The 15,898-nt window shown below is 35.8% G+C and overlaps 1 protein-coding gene and 1 pseudogene across 2 annotated transcripts in view; both read right to left on the bottom strand.

The window, feature by feature from the left end:
• Positions 1-557: 557 nt before the first annotated feature.
• OLFM3 (olfactomedin 3) overlaps positions 558-15,898 on the bottom strand; it is a 43,914-nt gene continuing 28,573 nt past the window's right edge. For both annotated transcript variants that reach the window (XM_042951710.1, XM_042951711.1), the window contains 2 exons: positions 2,323-2,429; positions 558-1,235 (listed from right to left, as the gene is read on the bottom strand). In XM_042951710.1, coding sequence (XP_042807644.1) covers positions 558-1,235; positions 2,323-2,429 — 785 coding nt within the window. The remainder of the gene's footprint in view (positions 1,236-2,322; positions 2,430-15,898) is intronic.
• LOC122227824 lies at positions 7,922-8,353 on the bottom strand (annotated as a pseudogene).

Consider the following 15,898-nt stretch of genomic DNA (forward strand, 5'->3'; position numbering starts at 1 on the left):
ACATATTGCCAATAAAATGTTAGCAAGAGATTTAAAAATGACTGTACAGCACCGCATCAGAGAATTCTAGAACAGCAAAATGAGTACTATAATTTTTCCATATAAATAAAATCCTTAAATCTTTTTTAGAAATGGGAGGAAAGTGCTTTTTTTCCCCTAATTCCTACCAAAATATTTCCTGATGTAGAGCAAAAGACAGTAAAAAAATGACGATAAAAAAAAAAAAAGACATTCATGCATTTAAGCCATCATTAGTCTCTGACTCTAATATAAGGCAGATCATTAATCTTTTGCAAAACTATGACTTTAGCCATTTAAACTCTTTTTAGTGCTTTTCATGACAAGGACATGATAGGCCCTGTAAATTTAGGAGTTAAGATGTGTTTCCAACAGGCTGATTTAGACAGGCTCAGCTGTATTTTTGAAAAACCAACTTGATAATAAAAAAATGCTTTGGAGAAATGATGAGGAGTTCTAATAAAGGAACAACAGAAGGGATTCTAAAGAGTTTATCACAAATGACACTGTTTAGATAAATGAAAACAAATTACATTTGCTTATGTGTCATCCTCAGTCTTAATGATGTGGAAAAGTGTGACATTGAACAGGACCTGGTGACCGTTGTTCCAGGCATAAAGAGCTCTATCTCTTGCATTGTAGTCAAGCATGGATATGTGAAAGTATTGGTTATGAAAAGGAATGTCCGTGTACTCATATGTAGAGGTTTTGGTGGAATATGAATAATACACCTTGGCTCCAGTTAAGTGGGAGTTGGTGACATATAGTGTCCCACAAATCATAAAAGATTCCCCTGCACTTCTTTTAGGATAGCCAGTGCTCCAGCTCTTCATCACCTCCAGGGTATCTTGGTTAAGTTGACTGATGACAATATTGCCTGCATTCTGGTTAGTTGCATACACAGCCCACAACCCAATTTCATCAGCCATTAGGTCGATATCAGAGAATCCACCCCATGTATAGGGGTAAACATTGTGAAAACCAGCATACTCCAGACTTCGTTGGGCAAGCACTCTCCCCATATCAAAGCTGTATTTGATGATGATGTTACTCTGATACTTGTTAAAATAGAGTGAGCCGTTGTAGACAACGTGGTTAGTTCCCGCCCATTTGAAAGGGAGGTTGTATGTCCTTGATTCAGCCCCACTGACAAAGTCTGCAATTGATTTGTACTCACGAACAATTTTATTGTTAGTATAACTGTCCATGTACCAGACCTGAGGAAAAGGGGGGAAAAAATAAAAGGAGTGACTAAACTCTGTAATTTTCTGAGAATTCCAAAATAAAGACAGAGTCAGCATATATTAATATCCCTGTTCTCAGGATCTGGAAACCACATCATCTTACTGGTGACCTCTTACAATGTGATAGTACTACAGGCAAAAATAGTGGCATTTTCCATGTGGAAAGTAAACAACTGACTTTACTGCTTTGAAGTTGATTTTCTTTTTGCCCTTTTTATTTATTTGACCATTCAGTGCATATGACTGAGTGAACTAAACACGTGTCAATGCAAATCACATCACTTTGTCCAGTTTTACAATCAGTGCAATGTGATAACTGCAAAAAATATCACCTGCAGCAAATTTATTCCATCTTTTGCTCTGAAAAATATATGGCCTAGTTTTACACATTTAATTTATTTCTCCTTTATTGATACCATAGAAACTTCTAGTAATGCTTGTTCACCGGATCGCCTTATAAGTACAACTACTCTTTAGTGAAACTATTTTACTAATTTAGCTACTAATCTCATTTGGATGTAACCCTTGAGAATGTTAATGTAAACTGAATTCTGTAATAGACTGTAAGTAGAGCTGTGGTAGGTTTCCAGTATGTTGATTTGCCTAATACAGGCATTGTGAGCTTATGAAAATGCACCCCAAAAGTTTCAGTGCTATTTACTTTAAAATTACCTTTAGATTCCAGAGACGCTTCACCTTGTTTAGCAAATTGGTTAGCTCTTGAGTTTGTCATTTAGTGTTTTTTTTTTTTTTTCTTACGCTAAGGAACAGGTTTTAGAAGGAGTATATAGAAAATTTTGTATACTTGTAATAAGCATTTTTTCCTAGCGTAAAACAGACTATTAGAGCAATTAGACTTACTTGTGAATTGTAAGATGGAACATTTTACCAAAATAAGGTTGCTGTAGATATGCTAATGTTATCAAACTAAGAATACTTGCAAACAGTGTAACACTTTTCAAGTTGAAACTAATATTCCTGAAGAAAACAAATAGTTCAATCGATATAAAGTGCAAATAAAACATAATCCTAAACAAAGACATTTGTGGAAGCAACATACTCGGTTATTTTTTTCAGATGCTAAAGGATCTGTCATCCAAGCACCAAATCGGGTTCCAGATGTCTTGACTGTAATTGGGCCTGTGATTTTCATCAATTTGCCACATGCTGAAATTAGAAAAACATAAACATGTTGGGTGAACATGACCAATGATTGCAACACACATACTTAAACCACAGTCAAACTCCTACCACACTCATACGATTTTCAAGAGTAAGAAAGGGATCCTGAAATAAAGCAAAACCATGAGATTAATATCACATATTCTGAATTAATGATCATTTATGTAGGGTACTGTGCATTTAACTATAATTTGAACCATGAGTACTTGGCTTTTTCAGGGCTCTAAATCTCAAGAATGGGTGTTTTAAAATGGGAAATGATTTGTACAATCTGGAAAGAGATAGTGAGGAAAGCCATTGTCTTTATACCACTTTAGCAGCTGCTTCATCTTAATAAAGAAGTCAGAAAAAATAAACAAATTAACCACGGGCCTGTTTACCTGATCACCTGCTCTCCTATCCCTCCTCCACCCCATGCCTTGAGATTTTGGACAATTTATGCAGGCCAGAAAGAACTCTGTAAGCTGATTTAAAGTTTGTGTTGATGAATGAGCAGCTCCTTTGAAAGATACATTTATAGAATATACAATAAAAATTCAGTCTACCTGAAAGAGGTAGAGTTTTGAAGGGTATGCCTTGTGCAGATGGCAGGGCCTGATACAGCAGCCATTGAAGGTGCAAACAAACACAAAATCACAAAAAACTCAAGCCCTCCAGACCCTGTAGGCACATGCAGTGAAAGATATAGAGTATCAATCAATGCAATACACATGAAAAATTAATGACTTTCTTGAAAAATTATGTTTTTATCACCCTAAGTGTTAGATTTTAGGAAAGCTTCAGACTTCATAAATGCCAAAACATAAGCCAAACAGAAACCCAGGCATTTTAAAAGACTTTAAATAGCAAAAATTAAAAGTGACCTTTACACATTGTGAAGGGCAATATGAATGCCTATCAATGTTGACCTTTAGTGTAAAAGAATATCCTGTCCATTTACACCCCCTTTTCCCCCCTTTATGTTTTTTTTTTACCTACTTTTTCTTTGTTGTTCTGTTTGTTCAGTGTTTCTTCCACCCTTCTCTGCCTATCCTTGGAATTTATAAATTTCTAGTTAGTTCCTATTCCCATGTATTTGGAAGATAACAGATTCCTGGGGCCCCTAGGTGGCTCAGTCAGTTAATGACTGACTCTTGATCTCCACTCAGGTCCTGATCTCACAATTCATGAGATCCAGCCCCTTGTTGGGCTCTGTGCTGACTGTGTGGGACCTGTCTGGGATTCTCTTTCTCTGCCCCTCCCCAGCTCTCTCTCTTTCTCCCTCAAAAATAAACAAACTTCAAGGAAAAAAAAAAGATTCCTAAAGCAAATCAAGGACATAACTAACTCTCTAGCTTGGAGTTTATTTTGACTCATTTTCTCTATATGTGCTTCTGGTAAGAATAATTAGTAACTGGCAGAATACTAAGCTGTTCAGGTAGGAAGATGATGAGTGATAACATTATATTTTGTATTATTTCAGTGATAACTGCAAATTTAATAATATCTAACACTTCATGAAACCTGAATGGAATACATTTTTTTCTCCTTTTGTGAAAGAAATTAGATATGATGGCATTTTTATATACTTTATATAAATGAATTTAGTTTCCTTATACCTGATAAACTAGGCAGATAATTAAACAGATTTTATGACATTATCTATATTGAATAGCAAATTGTTGGGTTAAACCTGTTTAGACTATCAACTCGATGTAAACATAGGAACAGTATGTGGGTAAGTGGTATCAGTTTGAACTAGACAAAAACAAATACATTCTGAATGAATCTTGTTGAGTATGTTCTCTGAAAGCACAGTAAATGAAAGTAATATGATCTTTAATGATGTCCTATGTAAATATTTCTAAGTTCATGGATGATAAGTGCATGAAAATCTCAAGTGAATTGAAATCGGAAGATATCCCATCTACTGAAAAACACCACAGAACATATTTGCTCCCTTAGGCATGAATAATGAATTCTTATTAAACAAAATAGAAGTAGATAAATTAGGTAAAATATGAAAGTAACTCTGGCTTAAATATGATGGACTAATAAATGTTTTCATCTCCTTTCTTAAGATCTAATTAAAATGATAATAAAGGAGAAACACACGGGTGGAAAAAAGCCCAAAGCAGAGAGAATGGTATAAGAGACAGTGGAGAAGAAACTTCAACCAATTTCTAAAAGGCAGAAGGTGATGGAGAGTGGTAATTAAAGATGTAGGATAAGATAAGATGCATTAGTGTCCAGGCAGAGGAGGCAAGTGCTAAGAAGGGAGCTGCTTTGCTTTGAAGAAGAGAAAGGACTCAGAAACGGTTCCTGTGAGGGTATTGGTGATATAGGGCCCTGAAAGCAGGCCACCACTGAAAGCATGCCTGAAGAGCAGTTGATCCTGTCTTCATCCCTAGATCCAGGACCCCAGGAGGCAGTTTTAAAAAATCTACAAATCTGTGTTAAATACTTGAAAAGGATTAGGGCAACTGATGTAGGCATTGGAGCTCCAGAATGAAGGCTCTTGCATTCTGACATTGGTAGTCTCCTACCTTACTCACTAGGGAATAGAGTGACAAGCCCTACCTAAATACAGTTTCCAAGTAGATTTATTGTTCAGATCTTTAAAAATGAATGGATAAGCAAAGGTAAGCACGCGTTTTCAAAAAGCTTACAACAAGAATGACTAAAAGTGCAGACAAAACAGACCCCATAAGAAGAGAGATAATACAGAGAGAAGAGATCCTAGTATCTGTAGAGTTTTGCATACTGTAAACTGTTCACTGTAAAAGGAAAACACAAAAGAGCTACTGGCAATTAAAAAATAGTACATTTAAAAAAATAGGTTGGAAGATAAACATCGGTCTCAAATCAAAAAGATAGACAATACAGAAAAAATATGGATGCGTGTAGAATCAACCTAGAAGCTCCTACATCTGAAGGCCAAGTTTTTAGAATGAAAGGAGAGAGAAAAAGTAAATTATCAAAGAAATTATACAGGATATTTCCCTAGTTACCAAACCTAAAAACAGGTATCCTCTGCCCTTCAAAAGTTTGTGTTACCCCTAGAAGTGAGAATGGCATCACCAAACTCCCTGGGAGTTCATACTACCATATGGTTCCCTGGGAACCACACTTGGCATCTTACCATCAAGCTGCCATAGCTTTGAACTATGTCTAAGAGCATCCGTGCTTTATCTGGATTTATTTTGAGCATCTGTTAGCAGATGTGCCCTAAGGGATCAGAAAAGCCTGAGAGATTATTTTTTGGGTCTGGAAATGCTTAGAAATTTCCATATACATTAATAGTAATTGCTTCTTTACTTTCTACCATTTTGGCTTTGGAAAGTTTTCATAGGAATTCTGTAGTAATCTGAGATAGTGGGGGAAACCTTTGTTCAGATTAAAAGGTCATGCCATACGGGGGGCGCCTGGGTGGCTCAGTCAGTTAAGCATCTGACTTCACTCAGGTCATGATACCTATATTTGTGGGTTCGAGCCCCGCGTCGGGCTCTGTGCTGACACCTTGGAGCCTGGAGCCTGCTTCAGATTCTGGGTGTCTCTCTCTCTCTCTCTCTTTCTCTCTGTCCCTCCCCACCACATGCTCTGTCTGTCTCTTTCTTAAAAATAAACCTTAAAAAATTTTTTTAAAAAAAGGTCATGCCCTAATGAATGAAAAAAGATTTACTCTTAAAAAAATTACTGAAATTTTAGATTAATAATAGAGAAGACATTGGAACTTTTTCAGAGAAAGAATGGGAATTGGTCACGTGCAAACAGATGGGAATTAGACTGGCATTAGGCTTAGTGATACTGGATGCTGGAAGACAATAATCAGTATATTCAAGGACAAAAAAATCAGAGGAAAATAGAATAAGGATCTGGTCTCACATGAAAACTTTCCAAAAGTTACCTACAATGTACTTTTTCTTAAGAAGTTACCTGAGGATATACTGTAACAAAATAAACAGTAAGCCAAGACAGGGAAAGGCATGAGATCAGGAAAACAGTAACTTCTTGCCCAAGGAGGACAACTGTGCGTAGATCTGGAGAGAGATTAGTCCAGAACAAACATCTGCAGGAAGGAGGTCTCAGAAGAGGAATTGATACAGAAATATTGGGTGAGATCCTCTAAGAAAAGGTGGGTATAGTGAAGGTAATTACTGAAGTACATACGTAAAAAGAAAATTTATTTGAACTTAACTGTAGTAATTTTCACTTTTGAATGGCACGGATATGACCTTGGACTTTTAGAGAAAAGGAATATATCAGAGTCCCCCACTGAGCTCCAGAAGAACAACATGAGCATGGTCATAATAATGACATAAATAACAAATAATAAAACTCATGTTTGGCTTGTAGAATCAGCCCATGAACTAATTACAGAATACTTAATAAATATTTCATCTATTCTGTGATTATAGAAACGACAAAATGTTTCCAACCATGATAACCTAGAAGAATAAACTTCACACTATGAAAGAACCGAAAATTAGGAAAAGAGATGAAAGAAAGAATGGAGATGTAATTCACCTCATACTTAAAAATAGGGTGTTAAGAGCTTTCCTGTAGTTGTTGAAAAAACAATAAAGTTTTAAATAGGAGGCTTGAAGTTACAAAGTTGCTAAGGGTTGAACTGTGAATAGTCCTAAAAGCATATAATGAGGAGACAAGGAAGTGGCTTTGGCTAAGTGACTTAAGTCTGCATTTTGCAGAGCAAAAGTCAGTAAATGTTGTCCAAAATTGATTAAAAAAAAAAAAAAAAAAAAAAAAAGGAAAAATAAACATAGCATTAGAGGTCTGGATTTCACCACCTGAAGCCCTAAAGTTAAACTGAAATGTGGTTGCTCCTGGAGAAAGGAGGCTTGCTTTTTATTCTAAGCATATAATTTTCTAGTCATGTCCATACAGTAATTAAATTATAATTTTAAAAGTTAAAACAGTTGCAAAAACTTAATATTAGTCATTAAATTTAAAAAAGTAAAAATCACATCTATATATGTTCTATTGAAAAATAATTTCCAGGTTTTTAAATGCCTTGCTTCCATGCAAGTTTAGGAAGTAGATGGAAATTGAAGATAGAAATAGTCTCCAGAAATGAAGCCTGTTATTATTCTGATTTTTAATTAGGCTTTAGTCCTGTAAGGACCAGATTGAAATTGTGTTTTTTAAACTTGTATCTCCTTCTCACAATGGACATGGCAACCTTTCCCTCTAATTATTTCAATCCTAAAAAATTAGGATCCTTACCAGGAATTACATCCATCAGTTATTTCGTAGAGAGGTTAAAAGTTAATAGGTGATTACATTTGTTAGTACATGTGTAGGAGCTGTACTAAGAGGTATTATGCATGTAATTCAAGGAGAAATGGTGTGCATTTTATTTCAAACTAATGACTATGACCTAGGAAAAACATGACCCACTTTGCACAGGCATCTAAAATTTCTTGGAAAATATCTTAGTTTTATTTTTTAACAGTTTTTATTGGAAGTTGTATATAAGATTACTTTTTCCTGTACCTCTCAATTGTTTCTTCCTTATATTTGCCCTCTTCCTTTCTTACTTGGTAAGATTTAGATTTATTATGTTCGAGAATCTTTATCCACTTTTAGTCTACCGATAAGCACCTTGCTAGTGTGAGTGCCCACATGGATAGTTGTGCCATTTGCCTCTCCCACTGTACTCATTCAGTGTAGGTTATATATTTCTTCTTGTGAATCTGCACTACTTTGCCAATTTGCTGACCTTATGTAGTGTCTTCATACAGCCTGCACCTTATCATCTCTTTGTAAGGGCATAGGTTGAATATTGTACTTCTGTCTGAGCTTTTGGAAAGAGGGGAAGACATCGTCTTCCTGCTGATGTGTGAAGGTGCACTGAAATGCCTTTTACAGTTCCTGCTGTAGTCAGAAGTCACAAAGGGATTCAATTTCATTTTGGCCACTGGCATTCGGTGATGGCCACAAAAGGGAAGAGTGAAAAGTATCTTTTAAAGATGAATGAACTTTTGAAAAAAAAATACCTGAAATCTCAGAAGTCAGTTAAAACTTATCTGGATATAGATCAGTGTAATGTCTCAGTATGAAACATGAACATAATGGAATGTTCATTTCCATAACACCTTATATCCAGAGGAAATGGCCAAGTGAAAACACAGTAAGAAGTTATACTGATCTCAAATTGTATTAATACTGAAAGTGAATGGAGAATTTATAGTTATGGAGTTTGACTTAACATTTTATTTTTTTTTTTTTTAATTTTTTTTTCAACGTTTTTTATTTTTATTTTTGGGACAGAGAGAGACAGACCATGAACGGGGGAGGGGCAGAGAGAGAGGGAGACACAGAATCGGAAACAGGCTCCAGGCTCCGAGCCATCAGCCCAGAGCCTGACGCGGGGCTCGAACTCACGGACCGCGAGATCGTGACCTGGCTGAAGTCGGACGCTTAACCGACTGCGCCATCCAGGCGCCCCTGACTTAACATTTTAGATGGCCAGACTATATCATTAAAACTCAGAGTGAGATTTTTAACCTTTATCAGCAAAGTCACCTCCCCTAACATAGGTCTACTGCCTGATGACTGAAGCACAGTTTGGACAAAGCAGGACAGTCAATATATGCCTCAGATATGTGTGTATTTCATATGCTGATTGATTTTATGGGTGTGAATGAGCCTCTGGACTCAGTTTATGTAACATAGCTTTAATATGAATTGAGTTGGATAGATAAAACCTGTATAAGAACTATATTTGGGACTAGGAATCATGCCAAGAATCTGATATAATCAACCTTTCCCAAAACTGACAGCACTTGGGGTGTCTTGGCCTCTCTGGTGTCTGGATTTACCCAGCATTGTATCCATATGGCAGAGGGATACTGCTGAGCCTAGATCACTTAGACGAGGAATTAAGATAGAATTTACACCAGGACTTAAAAGCTTCTGACACATAAACTAAAAATGATTTGGCTTTCTTCTTGTAGCAATGGACATTTTATCTAAATACATTAGAGAATAAAATAAATATTTAATATTTATTTATTTATTTGAGAGAGAGAGAGAGCAAGAGTGGGCGAGAGGGGCAGAGAGAGATCGAATAGAATCTCCATCCCACAACCCTGGGATCATGACCTGAGCTGAAATCAAGAGTAAAATGCTCAACGACTGAGCCATGCAGGCACCCCCAATATTTAATATTTAAATGTAAAATAATTATTCATTTAACAACCATTTCCTGAGAGCTTAAGTACCAATACTGTGCTAGGTGCTGGGGATATATGGGGAATAGGGAGACAAAATAGGGCCATATGTTGTAGCTTCTCAAAATACCATTGCTTATCCTTCCCATTTCTTATTTTATTCTTTTTCTTTTTTGAATCAACAGACAAGGAAAGTTAAAGAAGTTATTTTAGACTAAAACTACATGGAGAGGAAAAGGATGTAGCATCAAGTGCACTGAATATCTGTTGATATTAAATAAAAATTCTAGAAAGCCAGCCCTGAGTACTAAAATTTATAATGGCACTGTTTCCATTAAGATAATTCTCCTTAAAATTTATCTCATTTTAAACCACATTTACCTTTAGTTCCCTACAAAACATACTTGTTAACTGTCAAACATAGAAACAAGCAAGTTCAGTTAGTTTCCCATGTTTAATTTTCTATAAAAAAATGTGAGGGTCTAAAAGGACACATTTAGCAATTGTATTGATTAGACCTATTTGGTCTTACATATGTGTCTTATTGGTAGTTGTCTGTGTGAAGGAAACTTATCTCTATTATTTAGTAAATCAATACAATTTTGTAAACTTTGAGATTTCAGTGAATGGTTTTTAAGTTAGAGATAAACTGTTTTTTTTTTTTTTTTTTTAATGTTCTAATGTTTGTTTTTGAGAGAGAGAGACAGAACATAAGCAGGGGAGGGGCAGAGAGAGAGGGAGACACAGAATTCAAAGCAGGCTTCAGACTCTGAGCTGTCAGCACAAAGCCCAACTCAGGGTTCGAACCCATGAACTGTGAGATCATGACCTGAGCCAAAGCCGGATGCTTAACTGGCTGAGCCACCCATGTGCTCTCAGATATAAACCATTTTAAAAATATGCATGTGAAACCATGTAGGCTCTGGTTCCAAATAAAGATATTTTATATATAAGTCGCTGGCCAGAGATATTCCTGTGAACATTTATGAACTTTGTGTTTTACATTCTTTGATTCTTCTCTGTGACTCCTCTCTCCATCATTTTCCTCCATGTCGGTCACCTATTAGCTATCTCCCATCTGCCCAGTGACTCACAGTGTGCAGTGCCAGCCTCTATATTCCTGGTGCCACCTGCGTTTGACCTGGGTCCACTGTAACTTCCCATCGCACAGTGACATTCTTTGAGTAAATGAAATTTTATAGCATTAATCTACAAAGCACACTTCAAGCGAAAAATTAAAATCCTAAAGTTATAAACATTTTAAAATAATAGCTTAAATGAGTCATTTATTTACTCATTCATTTCATTAGTCATTCATTTATCAAGCTGAGATTTAATGATCATGGAGCACTGTTCCTATGTACTAGAATTTCAATGGTAAGAAAGAAAGGACACCTTTTTTTTCTGGTGAAGCTTCCATTTTGATGGGAAGAAAGAGGGGACAAAAGAAAGAAGCAAATAAGGAATATATCAGGTAGGAAAAATTTTAGTGCAGATATTTAAATAGAATAATTTGATAGTGACTCTGGGGCTGTTTTAGATTGGATGAGTAGGGAGGACCTTTCAGAAAGGGTGATACTTAATCTGAGATCTAATTGACAAGAAGCCCTGAAACCATAAGTTGAAGGAAAGGCCATTCAGACAGTGGATCAGCTAGGAGAAGGCAGCATCTTAAAGCTGGGGGTATGAATTAAGGAGTCTGACTGTCTAGATTTGGATCCTGATTCTATCACTTACACTCCAGGGATCTTTTACAGTTTTTAACATCCTAGTGTCAAATGGATAACAACAGTAATAATATCTATTTCACAGGGTCATTGGTAAGTTTAAATTATACACACACACACACACACACGTGAAGATACATACGTGTGTGTGTGTGTGTACAACTTTAAAAAATGTTATTCTTACTGTTTTTGCAGAGGGTCTATATCTGGGCATACTTGGTGAGCAAGAGAAGCAGAAATTAAAAAAAAAAAAAAAGGCCAGTGTGTCTAGGGCACACTTGGAAAAGTAGAAGAGGTTGGAGAGGTGTTCCAAAAAATAAACTTTTGTAAAATCAGAATATTTGTATTTCATTCAAGCTATGATGGGAAGCTATCAGAGTTGTAAGAAGATGGGGGGAGTGAGGGTATGTGAGCTACATTTTAAAAAGATCACTCTAGCTAGTATGATGGAAATTAATTATACAGGGAATACAGTATAGGCAGAAAAGACCAATTAAGAGATTGGCTCATTTGTCCAGGTGAGAGATGATGGAAGTGGTGACGGGGATAGAAAATAGCAGATGGCTTGGGTTATGGTTTTTTTGGGATAAAGTTGATAGGACTGGCTTCAGAAGAGATGCTAGGATGTAAAGTGAAAAGAGAAACTGAAGAAAACCTTAAATTAAAAAGATAGTCCAAGATAACATCCAAATTTTGGCTTGTTCAGCTGGGAAGATTGTAGTGCCGTTTACTCACATGAAGTGATTAAAGAAGAAATGGGTTTGAGAGAGAAGATCAAGAATTCAGATTAAGTTGTTCATGATTAGTATGCATGCCAGTGGAGGTGTAAAGAAGATAATATAAAAATCTAGGGAGCAGAGACACCCTTTGAGACACAGTTTGGACAGTCTAGTGAAAGGCAGAGGCTAAATACTGCCTTGGAGGGTATATACAGAAAAGACAAAAAACATTTAGAACAGAGCTCTGGGGCATTGCAACCCAGCAAAAGAGCCCCAAAGAAGCTACAAATGGGACTTAAAAATAGTGTCGTGTTAAGGGAAGAAAAGACAACCTTTTAAGAAGGATGAAGTTCTGACTTGGGGGGAATACCACTGAGATATCTAATAAAAATAAGATAACAAAAATGACCATGGAAGTTAGTAACAAGAAGTCACTGGTGATCACAAGAATCAAATGAAGACAGTGTTAAGAACAGAAGCTGGATCACAATTGGTTTTGAAGACTGTAAATCAAAGCTGCACTATTGAAGATTCTTTCAAAGGAGAAGCAACAGGGAGATGGGGGTGGAGAAATATCGGGCCATGGGGACTTTTTATTGTGCTGGTGCTACTGTTTATTCCTAAAGGCAAACAAACTTTTCTTAATCTAGTAGAGAGGGAGAAACTGAGATGGAAAAGAGAATAAACAAATGAACCCCATGAGTGGATGGTAGTTTAATCTATTTAGGGACCATGAGTAACCATGCTCTGTCCTTCTATACTTTTTTTTTTTTTTTTTGGTTGGGGGAGGTGTCTGTGTTATTACTTCCACAAATTCCCAGAAAATTTCCAAGGAAATGTTGTTTGTGTAGTATATTCCATTCAGCTTAGAATGCTGAAGTGGGTGTTAGGAAATCTGGTTCCTAATCCAAGCTGCAGCGTTTAATCTCATGTAAAATTGGATAATGCACTTACTCTGTGGAGTGGAGTTTCCTCATCTCCAAAATGGAAGTTCTGAGGCTTGCCATTTTGTTATTCTAATTAAGGGAACTTTGGACATGGAATCAACAGACGTTTTTTTACATGTTGCTGAGAAGAAGGTGGTATTTGTGGTTGTGGTAAAACACATACACACCGTCAGGGTGATCATGGTTGTTGCCATCATCATCTACTCTTGGGAAGCAAAAAAAGCAGGGCTCTCACTGTTGATTTCTTTCCAGTTGAAGTTTATCTTCCAAATAGTTACTTGATTCCAAGCTAAAATTCATCCAAAAATTAAGGTTCAGGAATTTATAAACAATGGCTGGTTTTTTAGATATAATTTTATGGATCTTAGTGTTAAGTAAACAAAGGTATTTTCAGATTCTGATGGAGTGCAGAAATTGTAAAAGTAAAATAAACAATAGAAGTCATTTCTAGTTCTTGGCTCCCATAGACTAGTTTTTGTTCAAATAAATCATTATCTTTCTTATTTCATTCTCACTTTTTTATGAGGACAAAGCCAGACAGAAAGGATAATTTCCCCAAATGCCTGGAAGACAAATGTTCCTGCAAAAGTGGATGGCAAAGAAGGAAGTTAAGAGTTTTGCTTCACTGATTTTTATCCTGCTGTGCTTCTCTGTCTACAGTGAGACACATGAAAATATTAGCATTTTGTAATATATTGCATGTGTATGGTTATGTATGTTCACAAAATATGCAAATAACTGAGGAAAGTGACTGTTTTATTTTCTGATGACTTGTAGATCTTAAACTTTTTATAATCAGTTGCGATCCGTATTTATCAATCAGTGGCTTGGGGAAAGCTATCATTTGGGATTCAGCAGATCTGTTGTTTGGATCAACGAAGCATAAAAACCATCTGTCTTTTGTTTATTTCTTTAATATATAATTGTATTTTTAATATCCTGGACTAACAGTTTCTGGATTTAAATCCTAAGGCTATGCCCATGTAAATAAATTAAATGGAGTAGTGAATATATTTATGACATTATGTTGTTTCTTTTTACGTAAGGCCATTGGGGAACTCATTTAGCAAGTAGTAGATATGATTTGATCTTTAAAGTCTATTAAAGCTACTTAAAATAAGTTTGTCCCTACTTTACATAGTGAATTCAGTAAAGTATAGTAAAATCTGTGTGTATTACTTAAACTTTTATTTGCATATTTAATCCTACCGTTATACTGCTGAGAGAAAGGTGGCGATCATGATGGATATAATCGATGTAGTATCGGAGACGGCACTAGAATGAATTTTCAGTGGTGTCTAGTAAAAAAGATCAAGAGTAATATATTTCTAAGTACTTTCACTTTTCCAAAATTAACAGTTTTAAACTAATTATAATTGATGTTTATGCATGTGTATGATTCTGTATAATGATAAATATACTCAATATGTAGTTGAGGAAAGTGACCATTTTATTTGTCTTGATTTGTTTCATGAATATTTTTAAAATTGTGTCAACTTTTTGTGGAAGAGAGCTTATACTATGAACATAGGTTTAAGGAGAAGCCTATGTAACATCCAGATTGAATGAAGAACTAATTGTATTATGAAATCCCAAATAAATTGGCAGTTGATGCTTGCCTCTGAAAGCACAATTTTTATATCCCTGAACGTCTTATAATCTAGTTATAATTTAGGGCAATGTAGGACATAAAAAGGAAGATAAATAATAAATAAGTTTATGGTAAAATATACCTATTACCCAAAAATGTGCTAAAATAACTAGGTTCTGGGATTCTGGAAGAATGTGTCATCACCAAGTACATGGGTAGGAGCAATTGCATTCTGTGTTACAATCTAGAATTTTAGGGAGTGTAGGGCTGTCCTTGGTGAATGACTCATTTGAAGATCTCAATTTAATCCATGGGGTTATTTTTGTTAATTTCCCCTATTAAATTTCCAAGTTAAATCTCACAGTTTGACTTTTCTGTTAATTCCTGCTTTCACTGAGATTTTCAATGTCACTTGTTTTAAGTGCTAGGTAGAACACAGTTTCATGTGTTTTATAGTGAAATGTTGCATTGCCATGAAGAAAGAACAGATGGCAACAGAAACAAAGGTGAAAAAAGGATGTGCTTTTGTTGTCTTTTTTTCCCCAAAAGATTTTTGGTTTTGTAAAAGATACAGATGTTTTATATATTTGACATATCCTCATTTGTTTGTCGAAAGTAACATAAAGCTTTTTGCTTTGAAAATATTTGCTCTCAAACTCTCTGTAGACACTAATTTTTACCCATTATGTTATGGGTGTTTTATGATACTTTATTCAGCTGGAATAAGACCTAGATGGCCCCTGACCTGTCAGAGAAAGGACAACTTGTCTTTAAGGCAGTAAAGATTTAAAAAATTTAAAAAAATGGCACATTTTTTCAGAAAATTTCCAAGTTTCATGAGAAGTGGGACAGGGGAATGTGGAAGACTATGCCAGGAGAATCCAGCCACATAAAGGAGCAGTCGGAGAGGGCTCCACAGAAAAGTTGGTGTCTCGTGTAAAACGCAAAATCATTAGAATTTTGATAGGTAAAGTGGAAGAGCATTCCATGAAAGGGGAGAAGAAGGTCAGTGTCCGGATAAGAAAGCACGCATGACTGAGGAACTGAAAGATTGGGATGGTTAAAACTTACAGTGAATACATGGGGAAAACTTGTGAGAAAAGGGCTAGAGAGTTAGGCAGAAGCCATGTCATCAAGACAGACCATGAAAAGCTATTTGGATTTAATTTTTAAAGAAAATAATTTAAACATAGGTGTAATATGACGAGATTTGCATTTGGAAAAGACTACTCTGAACACCTACTGTGGTGGAGAGGGAATAACTTCAGGTAAAGGGGAGTGGGTAGGACGCCATTGTG

Source organism: Panthera leo, chromosome C1 (genome assembly GCF_018350215.1).
Source record: "Panthera leo isolate Ple1 chromosome C1, P.leo_Ple1_pat1.1, whole genome shotgun sequence".
NCBI classification, from domain to species: Eukaryota; Metazoa; Chordata; class Mammalia; order Carnivora; family Felidae; genus Panthera; species Panthera leo.